Here is a 13694-nt window from a genome sequence, read left to right on the forward strand (position 1 = left end):
TTGTTTGTTTCTTTCTTTCTTTCTTTCTTTCTTTTTTTCTTTCTTTCTTTCTCTCTCTCTCTCTTTCTTTTTCTTTCTTTCTTTCTTTCTCTTTCTCTTTCTTTCTCTTTCTCTCTCTTTCTCTCTCTCTCTCTCTCTCTCTCTCTCTCTCTCTCTCTCTCTCTCTCTCTCTCTCTCTCTCTCTCTCTCTCTCTCTCCTTCCCTCCCTCCCTCCCTCCCTCCCTCCCTCCCTCCCTTCCTTCCTTCCTTCCTTCCTTCCTTCCTTCCTTCCTTCCTTCCTTCCTTCCTTCCTTCCTTCCTTCCTTCCTTCCTTCCTTCCTTCCTTCCTTCCTTCCTTCCTTCCTTCCTTCCTTCCTTCCTTCCTTCATCTCTAAAAAGGAAAACAAAAGAACTATAGTTTAGCAAGATTATTGGGTACACTGGATGAGGATAAAGGCCCAGCTCTGAAATTCTACACTTTAGGCCTCAGTTTCTTCACTTGTATGATGATCCCTAAAAAGTTCTTCCAGTTCAGAATGCTATGAGATCACCTGAAAAGTTTCTTCTAGCTCTAATATTTGATTCCAAAGTGTGCTCATGAATGTATTTTTGGTGCATGGGGCAGTTTTTTGTGTTTTTTTTTTTTTATCCTCATGGGAAGTGGAGGAATGAAGCATAAAGAGGAATGGAAGAGGTCTGGGTTTTGTCTAACCTTGGACTTTCTACACATCATTAATGACAATCATGTGCATGCCTCTAACACCTTTCCAATGATGACCTCAAAATAGCTAATAGCATTATTCTGCTTTGCAGATGGAGGTGTGGGGTGGGGGAAGGGAGAAGATCCTGGGAGGTAAGCAATGCGCCCACCCAAGATCAGTGGTGGCAAAGGCAGAAAAAACACTCTTAAACGCAGAACCAAACTTGGGTCAAATTCAATCTTTCTTAAATCATTAGTAAAGGAAGAGACTCAGGGAATATTAGAGTGGGAAAGGGACCTCACATGGTATTTAATCCATCTTGTACCTTATACAGAGCTCAAGTGTTCATGAGATTATAGATCTAGAACTGGAAGGCCTTAGGAAGGAACTTAGAGGCCATTTAGCATAATTAACCTTATTTATAAGGAACTAAGGCCTAAAGAACTTGCAACTTTCCCCCCCAAAAAATAATAGGAATAGCCAACTTTTGCTTTAGGATTCACAAAGCATTTTATAAATATTGTCTTGTTTGATATTCATCACAATCCTGAGAACTAAGTACTATTATCCGCATTTTATAGAAGAGAAAACTGAGCCAAACAGAGAGCTTTTTCTCAGGGCCACATAGTAAGTCTAGGAGGCAGGACTTGAATCTAAGTCTTTCTCATTCTAGGTATGGAACTCTATCTACTATACTACTTAAGTGTTTAAGTAAGCAGCAGAACAAGGATTCCAAATCATATCCCATGACTGAGCTACACTGTGTTATCTCCAATCATCCACTAAACACTAATACTTCTTAAGCTAGTCCGTTCCACTTTCAGATAAAATATATTAGAAGGGAGGATTTTTTCCCCTAAAGTAATATAATTTCCTATATAACATATAAAGCTGAAATCTTTTTTTGTGATTTTCACTTATTTCATGGCTGCTTCATAATTCTGACATTAAATAAAACAAATATTTGCTTTTTCTTTTCTTTAGCTAAAAGGCCTACTAATGTGGTATCATTGTAAAGGAGCAGGATTCAAAATAAATTTACAAAATTCAATAGCATTTCTAGAGAGTATAACAAAAGTATGAGAAAATAGTAGAGAAATCTTATTAAAATTACAAAATACATTAAAATATCTAGAAGTCAGTCTATTAAGGGATATTCAAGACATAATTCAGATAATTATAGTAGATGGAAATGAACTCTTTTTGAGTAGATTATACTTATATAATAAAAAATATCAATAGAACCTAAATTACAAATTTGGTAAAGTATCATAGCAACTAAATTCCCAAGAAAATGCTTCCTAAGACTAGTTTAAATAATTCAATTTGAGGCAATTAGGTAGCATAGTGGTTAAAGAATCAGCCCTGAAGTCAGAAGGACCTGAATTCAAATGTGACCTCAGACTCTTAACACCTCCTAATTGTATGATCCTGGGCAAGTTATTTTTAACCCCAATTGCCTCAGCAAAAAAATAAATAAATAAATATAATAGTAATAATAATAATAATTCAATTCATTTGGAGAAACAAAAGATTTAGAAAATCAAAAATTAAAGAAAAGGAGTGAATGAGGAATACTACTTTTAGACTTCACATTATTCTACAAAGCAATAATCATCAAAACTATTTGATACTATTTAACATTTTTTTAAGTAGGTCAGTGGAAGAGACAAGATAAGCAAGAAGCAAAAGCAATTTTAATAATCCTGTATTACTTAGAAAATGATTTCCTACTTGACAAGAACTAATGAAAATACCATAAAGTAGTTTGGCAGAAATTATGTTTAGCACAACAGCTTATGCCATATGCAAAATAAAGTCAATATAGTTATAGAACAAGGATAGTAAAGTTAAAATCATTTTAGAAAATAGAAGAGAACTAGGAACCATGTATCTTTGATAGTTATAGCTAAAATTCTTAACTAAATAATGAAGAAATATCAAATAGACAAACTTGATTACATGAAACTGAAAATCATTTTGTTTGTTCAAAATTAAAACAATTATAAGAAAAAAAGCCATGGATTTGGCAGAGATTGGAGGAGGAGGGAGAGGGGAGTCTTTGTTCAGGTAATTCTGATAAGGAAACTAACACAAATATATAAGAACTAGAGACATTTCCCAATGGATAAGTGATTAGAGGATGAAAACAAATATACCTCAAGAGTTCTATTTACCACAAAAAAGATTGTTTCAACAAATAAGAGAAATACAAATCAAAGAAACTCAAGTTTCACTTCATTTAAAGAAAAGTGGAAAAGATGATGAAAGCTGGATATAGTGAATGCTGGGATAATTTCGTAAATGTAAACAAACTAATACAGTATTGGTGGAGCTGTGATTTAGTTGAATCATTCTGGAAATCAATAATTCTTTAAAAAAAGAAAGTAACTAGACTTTATATGTTCTTTAATGATAATAACTAGCATTGATATGTTTGTTTTGTAAAGCATTTTATAAATATTTAATTTAATCCTCACATCATTGTAACTGAGTAATTCACTGACTTTGCTTCCCAAATAGGATGCTGTTCCAGCTTCACTAGTAGGTGAATTCATTTTTTTCTCTAAGAAGAGTTACTAAGTTCTAATCCTTGAACTGCTGGAAACTCTTGAACTTCAAAACTTGGGCTACTTCTGCTATGTTCTTCTGCAGAGTATCAATTAATGCTCTGGCTACTGTTGATACTTCTCAATGGGAACTTCACTCTTGGGAATTCTAGTCTCTGACTTGTTTTCAGAAATTATTGGTGAGCATATGCTCATCCTTTCTTCCCAAAGCAATCATTATCAATTCTTGGATGGGGAGCAAGGAGAAGGGGAAAGAGGAGAAAACTCTTCCCTTTTACTCTAGTCAAAAGTTGAATGAGTTCATTATAAAGAACAGACTGTTCTGTATTTTATCAGCTTTGGTAAGAGGCAGATCCTGTAACAAGAATCTCTTCTCATGATATTCAGTCAATATTTCACTGTTTCCCCTCAGTAGGATGCCAGTGAACGTGTCAGCAGCTGGGAGATGTGAGAGTTCCACAGTTGGTAGATGCCCCTCAGATGACTCCAAAGATTTATTAGGTTCATAGGGATAATTCATGAAAATGATTACATATTCCCTTGATCAATACCTCTCTCCATCCCAAAATAGCTATCTGAATGTATCTCATCTACCTATTTAGTTCAAAACTCCTTGAAGACATTAGAGTTGCAGTGATTGGTTTGTTGATGGTGGGTTGTTTTTTGTTTTGTTTTGTTTTGTTTTTAGTGCCTAGCACAATATCTTCCTTGTATGTAATAATTAACAAAAGTTTGTTGAATTAAATAAAATAGAGTTAGAAAGGGCCTTAGAACACAAAATAAGAAGAGCTAGAGTGAATGTTGGACATCATCTAATTTAACTTTTTTAGTTTGTAAATGAGAAAGGTTATTTCCAGAAAAGGAGGCACTTAGGACATATGTATTATCCTCATTTGACACATAAAGAACTAAGTCTTGGAGTATTTATGACTTACCCACAGTCATATAGTTGGTGTTAGAACCAGAACTAGACCATAACTAAATTTTTTTGGAGGTGCGACCTGGATCTGTGATTTCATCTCCTATATCATCAGCTCCCTATATCAAGACAAATCTCTAACTTGTCTCTAGCTTACCATATGAATGCTTTCTGGGACAATAAATAGTTCAATGATTTGCTTGTATTCACATATCTAATACATCAAAGAGGACGAGTTGAACCTAGAATGTTTGGACTCCCACACCATTCTCTCTGTTAGCCCACACTAATAATCCATATTTTATATTGCTATAACCCACATTTTATATTGCTATCTTCCACAAAGTCCTCATAATTTCAAGAGACCACAGATTCTGAAAAAATCTGTTTGTACAATGCAAACTTCTATAGGTCCTAACAAGATTCAGTGGCACTAGATACAATCCCAATGCTAGTCTTTATATATGCATCCTCAGACTAGTCTACTTGAATATAAACAGATTTGCTGGCTGCTTATGACAACTGTAGAATGCTGTCTGATCTAAGAAACAGTTTGCTCCATTGAAGTTAAGAAGTCCTAAATTAATTTCCTTCTGCTGATACTTATGATATGACCATGAGTAAAATTCATAATTTCCCTGAATTCCATTTTTGCCATTCATATTATATTAGTGAACCTTTATATAGTATGTTAAGATTTGTAAACATTACCTCAGGTTTTCCTAACTCTAGGTACAGGACTCTAAACAGTATGTCAGCTAGCTGCCTATCACATATTAATCACAAACTATCACAAGTTCACTGTAAACATACTAACTTTTTTTTTTTAAATTTAGGCAATCATCTTTTCTTCCTGGGACTTTACTTATTTGTAACAATGAGAGGGTTGAATTCAATGACTATGAAATCCTTTTCTGGCTCTAATACTCTGGCTTCTGTGATTAGGGATATGCCCTATAGCTGTCAGGTAGAGTGAAAATAAGTGACCTATTTGGGGTTCCAACATGTGAATATGATTTCCTAACCACATGATTTAACTATTTACATTTTAGAAATTACCTAAGAGAGGTCTAAGAAAAAAATGAAAAGGCAGGGGGAAAGTGAAGAGAATGTGGAGAAGAGAAATAGGCGAGAAGAAAGGAAAATTGTAAGAGGAGAGAGAAAGAAGACAGAGAAGAGAAAGAGGGAAGGAGGAGACAAGGGGGAGAGAGGGAGAAAAGCCAATAGCCTGGCTCCTTTCACTGGAATGGCCTGAGTCAACCTCTGGGCTCAACTCTCTAGACACATTTGGTTGGAGACTAAAGCAATCATAATCATTATAACATTAATGGTGATATTGTACCTTTTTTAAAATGAACTACAAAAATCTTGATAAATGTTGAGAACTAAACATAGGTGGGATTGCAATCCTTATAGTACAGAAAGGGAGACTGAAGGCCAAAGAATGGAGGCTCATACTTTAAGATCTTCTATCAGATTTTATACTTATATATACCAGTCTTGATGCTGAGGCTACATAGATTCTCCCTGAGACTATTGATCCATGACAAAGGAAATGTGGGCTCCACTCAAATGAAAGAGCCCCTTCTTTGGCATAGACCAATCTATTCTCCTCCTTTCATTAGTAACTAGCAACAGAAACTCTGCCATCTCCCTAGACTCAGAAGGGAGAATCCCATCACTGACTCAGGAAATGTTGTGATGCCCCAGTTGCCATGCAGCTGACAGATGTGGGGGCAGGTTAATCCTTCCCCAAGAAGGAGGGTGGGGGACAGGCATCTGGCCTCATCTTGGTCCTACTCACAGAATGAAACCCCAAGGACCTGTCCAGTGGGAGTATGAGCTCTGAAAAGCTGGCCTGGAGGAATTCCTGATGACTTCCATATTATTTCCAGTAAATTTTGTGCTGATTCTTGGCACAAGTGGCGGAAATGAAGAGGGTAGGTTAGGAATGTAAATAAAGAGAAACATTGGGATTTAATCTAATATATAATTAAAGTATCCATGGCGGTGGCGACGGCAACCTCGGCAATGGGCTACATAGGCAGCTCCCCCAAAGGATTTTTGATGGGGGGGTGGTGAAGGTGGGGGTCTGTATAGGACAGTGTGGGGAACAGTACTGGCCTTTCCAAGACTCCTTGTCTTGCCCCCAGGGGCTTTTTTTTGGAGCAATCCTCTTGCCAGAAAAATCAGACTTCATTCTGGAAATGCATAGACATTCAAATGAAAGAAAAGAAAAAGAAACTATATAAATGCCCCAACTCCAGGGAATAAGTTAGCAGAGAGTAAAAACATCAAGATTCTCACAAGGCTATGTTGGGAGAACCAATTATACACAAAAAAGCAAACACCAAAAGTGACTAGGATTTGTAATGATGTTCCTGGCAGGTTTTCCTCTTTGAGCCTCAGTTTTATCATCTGTTAAATAAGGATATTAGACCAGATGATTTTAAGGCTTTATCCAGCTCTTATTTCTATCATCTTACCCTGTCTGAAAAGTGAAGCAATTTTATAGTTGTCTGACTGTATCTAGTAATCATCTCCAAGGTCATATAGACTAGTTGACTTGTAAAGTAGGAAGTGCCCAAAGATCATGTGATTTAGAGCCAGAAGGGACTTCAGACACCATTTCATCCAGCCTCCTCCTTTTACAAATGAAGAAATAGAAGATCAATAATTTGTCAAATTTCAAAGAAGTAATGTCTAAGGCTTCCTTTGAACCCAAGTCCTTGACTCTGAACTCAGTGCTATTTGCAGTACCATGCTGCTTCCTGTAGCAGGAATCCAACTTTCCAAACATAGAAATCTTTCCACTGTAGAAGTGGAAACAAGGCAGAACATAAAGCTTCTTGTGTAGCATGATTTTACGATGGTGGCTGGCTTCAGAACAATATTAGATGTGCTGTTCTCTAGCTATTAACTCTTATTTTGAAATATATAGTGAACTAGTCATGGATATTTTCTCAGGGCTGATGTTCTTTTTCTTTGGGAATTTATTCTCTGAGTTGATGGGTTAGTGGAGGATTGGGTGTGTGTGCCTGTGAGGGGTAGTATTTGAGGATTTATAATTGTTGTAATTTGAATCTGTGTGAACTGCCCCTGAACCACAAGACTCAAAACACACTTCCTCAGCATTTGCTGGAACTTCTTGTGAATGAGGATGAGCACTGAGTAGTGGCTAACTGCTTTGGGCCATTCCAAAGGAAGGTGGGAAAAGGAAAATTGTCTACAGGTCTATAATCAGAGATGCACAGGAAGTATTGGTAGTGGATATGTCTGGATTCAGCAACCAGACAAAGGCATCTGCACTAAGTAGGGATTACCTGATAAATCAAACTAAAACCAAGCTCTCCTACAAAGGGCCAATTTCCTCAAGGGCTTAGGAATTGCTCATATTAATGAAGCATTTGAGGACTTTACCCCTTCTCTTTCTTACTCAAAAACAAGGCAAGAGAAACAAACAAGAAAATGTAAATTTAAAATGACACTGAGCCGATGTTTTTACTTTGTCACACTGGGGTAAGTTTAGGACAGAAAATTAGCATTGACTTTCACTTTTCTGATGTCTCTGGCCTGTGGCAATGTTTGACATTACAGGGATGGAGGGGTTTCAAATACAATTAGTCTTTCTAGATGCAGGGGTCTATTAGAACATGTCTCCCTGTGAGTTTGAGCATACCCCAACATGCCCATGTTTTTGGCTAGGGCCTGGCCCATTTGCCTTTGACTCATCCAGTATCTCATTCTCTCATTTTCATTCTCTCTCTCTCTCTCTCTCTCTCTCTCTCTCTCTCTCTCTCTCTCTCTCTCTCTCTCTCTCTCTCTCTTTTATCTCTTGCTCTTGCTCTTGCTTTCCCCCCTCCTTCTCTCTATTTCTCTCTCTATCTCTCTCTTCCTCTCTGTCTCTCTCTGTGTGTTTCTCTTTTCTTCCTTCTTTACATCTTTTATCTTTCTTTTTCCTTACCTCACATTGCCATAAAAGTCACAGAATCATCATATGGGACCTTGAAGAACATAAAGTCTAATCCTTTTGTTTCAAAGATGAAGAAAAAAAGCTTTAGATTGGGAGGCTTGATCAAACTTAAATGGGGAGATTTTGCCACCCTGGATGAGAACTTCCACTTCCTGACTCTTAACTCAATGTTCTTTCTATACTTGCATATGACTTCTTGGCTATTCTAGACACCCTGCTTGTACTGTGCCTTGGACCTACCCTATTAGAAAGCATCCATTCCTTTGATATTTCTGCTTTATTTTTCCCTACTTTTGTTCTCAAAATGTCTCTGGTTTTAGTCTTTAACTCTATGGTCTTTTTTTTGTTGTTGTTGGGAAATTAAGATATAGTACTAATGGCCCGCAGTGGTTTGATCAGGTACATTCTTTTCCCTGCATCTCATACACATTTGAATTTCAAATAGAGTATTCTATGTCTTAAGCCAAAGCAATGAGTAATGGTAGGAATTTCAGGAAACATTGCAGGTCAGTGAGGAAGACACTTTTGGTTGAGGTAAGGTCTTTTAGTACCACTCTGTTAATTTCAGTATGTCTCTTTGGGCCCTACTTTTTTCATTTCTAAAATCTTTTTCAGTTTTAACACCTATTAGAGAAGAAATAAAGCACAGAGGAAATGTAACTGGCCTTAAAATGAGGTGGCCCTGGATTCAAGTCCTGCTTCTAACATATACTGGCTATTTAACTCTGAGCTGATCAGTTAAACTCTCAATATTCTAGGTAATTCTCTTAAAACTAGAAATTACAGAGAAGCTGTTGAACTATATTGGTAAAGAAAGTTTTTGTTTTTGTTTTTGTTTTTTACCTGAGAAGTCTTCATACCAATGAAATCATAAGCCTAACTTCTGTCTTATTCTGTGAGCTTTATGCTCTAATAGAACTTAAAGTGGTATATAGATTTGAACCATTATTACTATTTATTTTTATATGAAAAATAAACCTGAGACAGTGGTCAGGAGAACTGTGCAAGAAACTATATGTCCTAATACAAATTACTTTATGACACTAGGTCTCTCCATTCTTTTAGAAGAAAGAGAAAAAAGAGAGCAGAGAGAAAACAGAGAAACATGCAGGAAATGTGAGAGCAACAAAGAGAAGAAATACAAAGAGAGATGAGAAAAATAAGAAGAGCTAGAAAGACAGATATAGAGAAGAAAACCAACTGAACTTAAAGAGGAATGAAGAGAAAAGGAGAAACTTAAGAGCTGAAACACAAAATCTTTTTTAAAAGTTTCTCTCTCCTTTAAAGCAATGGGCAACTCTAAGCCAAATTGCTAGTAGACAGCAAGTTATAATCTTGACCTTTATGGGAGGAGAGGGGCTAGAAAGATCCAAAGCTGTTCCAGACACTAGCCTGGCATGTTTTCAGAGCCGCCTAATTCCCATTGATATTAATAAAATAAATTAAGAAAAGAAAGCATGTAAAGTTATAAACAGAAAGACTTGCTTCAAGCACGTTTCCAGACAGAGAAGGAGAGATGGGAAAGACAGGATTTTTCCTTTTAGAAGCTGTCAGTGAATTGCAGAAGGACCAGCCTAGGATGGGCAATGGGGGAAGATCAGAGAGAGAATGGGAAAAGCATTAATCAAAATATTTGAAAGTTGACAGTCAGTTTGCCAGCTCTCAACTTTAACTGCTTTTAGGATTCCATAAAATGTTTCATTACTCACTACAAATCAGGGTTTAATTATTTCAGTAGTGCTGACACCAAGACATTCAGTGTTTTCTTTGCCTTTTCTCTTTTATGTGGGTTTCCCAAAGACACTGTCTTTTCCTCCCACTCAACTGGGCAACTGGTTATCTGACTCTTTGCCTGGGTACTATCCTTTTCTAGTGGATATGTACCATTCCAGAAGTACCAAAAATGGGTGTGGGAGGTTTGGGGAATCAGAGATGTGAAAAGAGATAAGGCAGCACAGGCCAGATAGGTTCCAATATGTAATAGAAAGACCTCATCTCTTCTTTCCTCCTCAGATTAAGTCATAGAAGATTGTGGGATTAAGTGGGGAACCATTAGAAAATTTTATAAAATATATATTATTTGATCATAGAATTAAAAGTAAAATAGAAAAAAAATGATCATAGGAATAAATTAAAATTCTGGAGCTGAGGCTATCTATCCCAATCTATTTATTCCTCTCAGATGAGAAAAGCAATATAATTACTTTGCCAAGAATTCCAAAGTTACTAAAGGAACTGAGAAGTGATTTGAATTCAGGTTTTCTGACTCTAAAGTAGAGGTAGAAAACATCAGTCCCATGGGTTGTATAAGGCAAGGGCAACCACAGGTGTGTGGTCTGAAAACTAGGTACAACAACCTCCCAGTGCTTGAGTTCTATAAATTGATAATTTTGTATGGCCCACAAGGGTCCAAATGACCCTTAGCAGAAAAGAAGTTTCCCACCTCTGCTCTAGGGGCAGTGTCCTTTCCACTATCTGATACAATTCTCCTACTTTAATTTAAAAAATAAATAAATAAAATAATAAAATAAAATAAAAGCTTTGGCTTCAAAATATCTCTAAGATTAAAATCCAACCTCCTTTATCACACAATAGTGCTCCTTGTTAAACTAACCATAACCCACCTATTCAAGGAGTTTGCCTCTAAGGTCTCATCTCCCTGTGTTTCCTCAAAAACTTGATTCCAGCTTAATTGGTCCATTTGTCACACCTGAAACATGTCTTGTTCTTCTTCCCTCCTCACCCCTCTGTGGGCAATGGTGTGCCTTTGGTTACCTTATTGAACCTCCCTACAATTCCTCTTCTCTGTCTATCCATAGCCTTCAAGAGCCAGCTCAGATTTCCCCTCCTATTACCTTCCCTGGATCCTAATGTCTGAAATCATTTCTTCATCCTCTGAATTCCTATATAATGCTCAATAAGAACCATATTTTTCCCCTCCAGATAATGAAATCATTCAAACTAAATAGGATATCAAGAAAAAACCTTGATTTTAGATTACATAGTTCATATCCATTACTATTATCTAGAATTATAAATTTATCTATGGGTATGGAAACAAGTGTTGAGATGGAAATACATGAAGAATCAGTATATATTTTCATCTCAAATGGATAGATAAGTCTTGCAGTTTTCCATTTGGATCTTCCAGGGTTTTGGAAGAAAAAGAAAATAAATTAATCCCATGTATTAAATAAGAAAAAGGATGATTATAAATAAACAATAGATTTCATAATTTTACTGTGAAAAAAAAGCTTAATATTGTAAAAATGTCAGTTTTCTAAGAAGTGATGTGTTTTCATGGAAAGCTGTGCTTCACTTACATTTCTGTAATAATAACTTGGGCAAATTAATTCTCTTTTTGGAAACTCATTTTAATGACCTTTAAAATCAAATGTTTTAACTCAATGATTTTAAGGTTTCTTCTAATTTTGGGAATCTTCATTTTAACATAGTACAGTATTTTCTAAGGTTCTTCCAGTTCTAACATTCCATATTCAAGGATCCCTTTCAACACTAGTTCTATATTTTCTCTGTTCTAACATTTAAAAATATTCTGTACTCTAAGGTCTTTTTCTGTCCTAATATTCCATGATAATATTCTTATAGGTATGAATTTCAACTTCACAAAGTACCCAGATCTATGTAGAGAACACTTCAGAGACTAACCAAGATGGAATGATATATGGTGCTCTTTTCAGAATCAGAATTTCACTACAAACCAGGATCTAATAATTTCAATGATTTCCCACATCAAGTCTCTAGCTGCCTTCCTTGCTTTCTCGCTTGCATGTGTGTTTTCCAAAGAGACTGTCTTTTCCTCCCACTTTCCCCATGTTCCCCCAATACTTTGACATCATTCTTACTTGTAGAGACCATCAGGTTCCAGACACTTGAAGATGACTGAATAGATGCTAACTTCTGGGACCTCACCATGGCTTCTACCAGCTGCTACACAAGATGTTCCAAGGCCAGAGAGTAAGTCATCAGCAAAACTTAAGAATTCTCCTGGAGGAAATCAAAAGGTTGAGATTGAGAGTTAGAAGAGTAAAATAATAAGTCCTAGTCATAGATATGCAATCATTTAGATCATATGTATATTCTAAGTAATTCTTTTTTAATATGAAGTCATTCAAAGGCATAGGATAATAGGATCAACCCCTGTCTTTTCCTAAGAAGAAAAATGAGTCTTCATAGAGAAGTTGTACTCTGGCCCAAAGTTGTACAAATAGTAAGTACTCATAATATAATTTGAACTCAGAACCTTAAACCTAATATCTAGCTCTCTTTACATTGCATCATGTTGCAAAATCACATGAATAAACATGAAAACATTTTTTTGTCATGCTATTTCTCTTCTCAAAAACTTTTAAAGGCTACTTAGTAAAAACAAAATAAAACTCCAACTCCTCAGCCTAGCATTCAAGATCCTTATAAGTTGGTCCTGCCTATATAAATTTGCTACCCACTGATATCCAACATGAATCTTTTATGTCAGTTAGACCAGTCTCTTTATTGTCTCCTTGGATACCTTGAACACTTGAATAATTAAATATTAATAAATGAGAATAATCAATAAAAACAACCACAGGGTAAAATTAACTTAGTTCAACAGAACTGATGTCTAGATCATTGATCTTTTTGGCTGGGATAAATTTTAAGACTCCATCCCTATTATAAACACTTCAGATTCACCTCTTCCAGGTTTAATAAAATGGGAATACATGGCACAGTGGAAAGGACACTGACCTGAGTTCTAATGCTGGCTTTATGCCTAGTTTGGGTCATTTCTACCTATAGACTTCCTTTTTTCTCTAAATAGTAGAGGAGGGTAGTTAGATAGTTCAATAGCTAGAGGACTGGCCCTGCTGTCAGGAAAACCTGAATTCAATTGTGACTTCAAACACTTACTAGCTATCTGATCTTGGACAAGTTACTTAACCAAAATTGTATCCTCACCTTGAAAAAAAAAATCTTAATTGCAAAAAGTAAAAATTAAATTAAATTAAAAGTGGGGGAAGGAATTGGTTTTTAATTATTTCTCAAATCCTTTCCAGTTTTAGAATTTGTTGGATTATCACAGGCAAACTCTAAATGCTTTTCTGGGTCTTCATTTCTTCTCTAAAATCAGGAGGTTATATTAGATGTTTCATAATCCTTCTAATGAGACATTGAGATATAGATTCTGGGCAGTAATCTTTTTCTCTAGGTTTTCAGAAAAGTATTTTAAGTAGAATTTGTATCCATTACCATTTACCACTTTTGAAGGAATATCATTTAAAAAAAAATAAAAACGTGACTTAATTGGTATTGCAAACATAAGGGAATATTCTTGCCCTAATTTTTATTAATGTTAAAAAAGTCATTTCCTCTTGGAAACAGAAGTCTAGCTTGTTATCTATTCTCTTGGTTACACTTTCAACCTCTTAAGTTTTCAGTTTTCTTCTACTAAAAAAAAAAGGAGCAGCTGAGAGGGTGTAAACACCAGAGGTGAAGAATAAAACCCCGGAAAGCTAGCGTCTCTTGGGACCAGGCCACCCCCACCCCCACCC

General features: G+C 35.9%; 1 protein-coding gene across 1 annotated transcript in view; it reads right to left on the bottom strand.

Annotated features, from left to right (window-relative positions):
* The window catches only part of ASTN2 (astrotactin 2), a 1161487-nt gene that overhangs the window by 101174 nt on the left and 1046619 nt on the right, over positions 1-13694 (bottom strand). The window contains 1 exon segment of the mRNA XM_074292901.1: positions 12009-12150. Within this exon segment, the coding sequence (XP_074149002.1) occupies positions 12009-12150 (142 nt within the window).

Source organism: Sminthopsis crassicaudata, chromosome 2 (genome assembly GCF_048593235.1).
Source record: "Sminthopsis crassicaudata isolate SCR6 chromosome 2, ASM4859323v1, whole genome shotgun sequence".
Taxonomy (NCBI): Eukaryota; Metazoa; Chordata; class Mammalia; order Dasyuromorphia; family Dasyuridae; genus Sminthopsis; species Sminthopsis crassicaudata.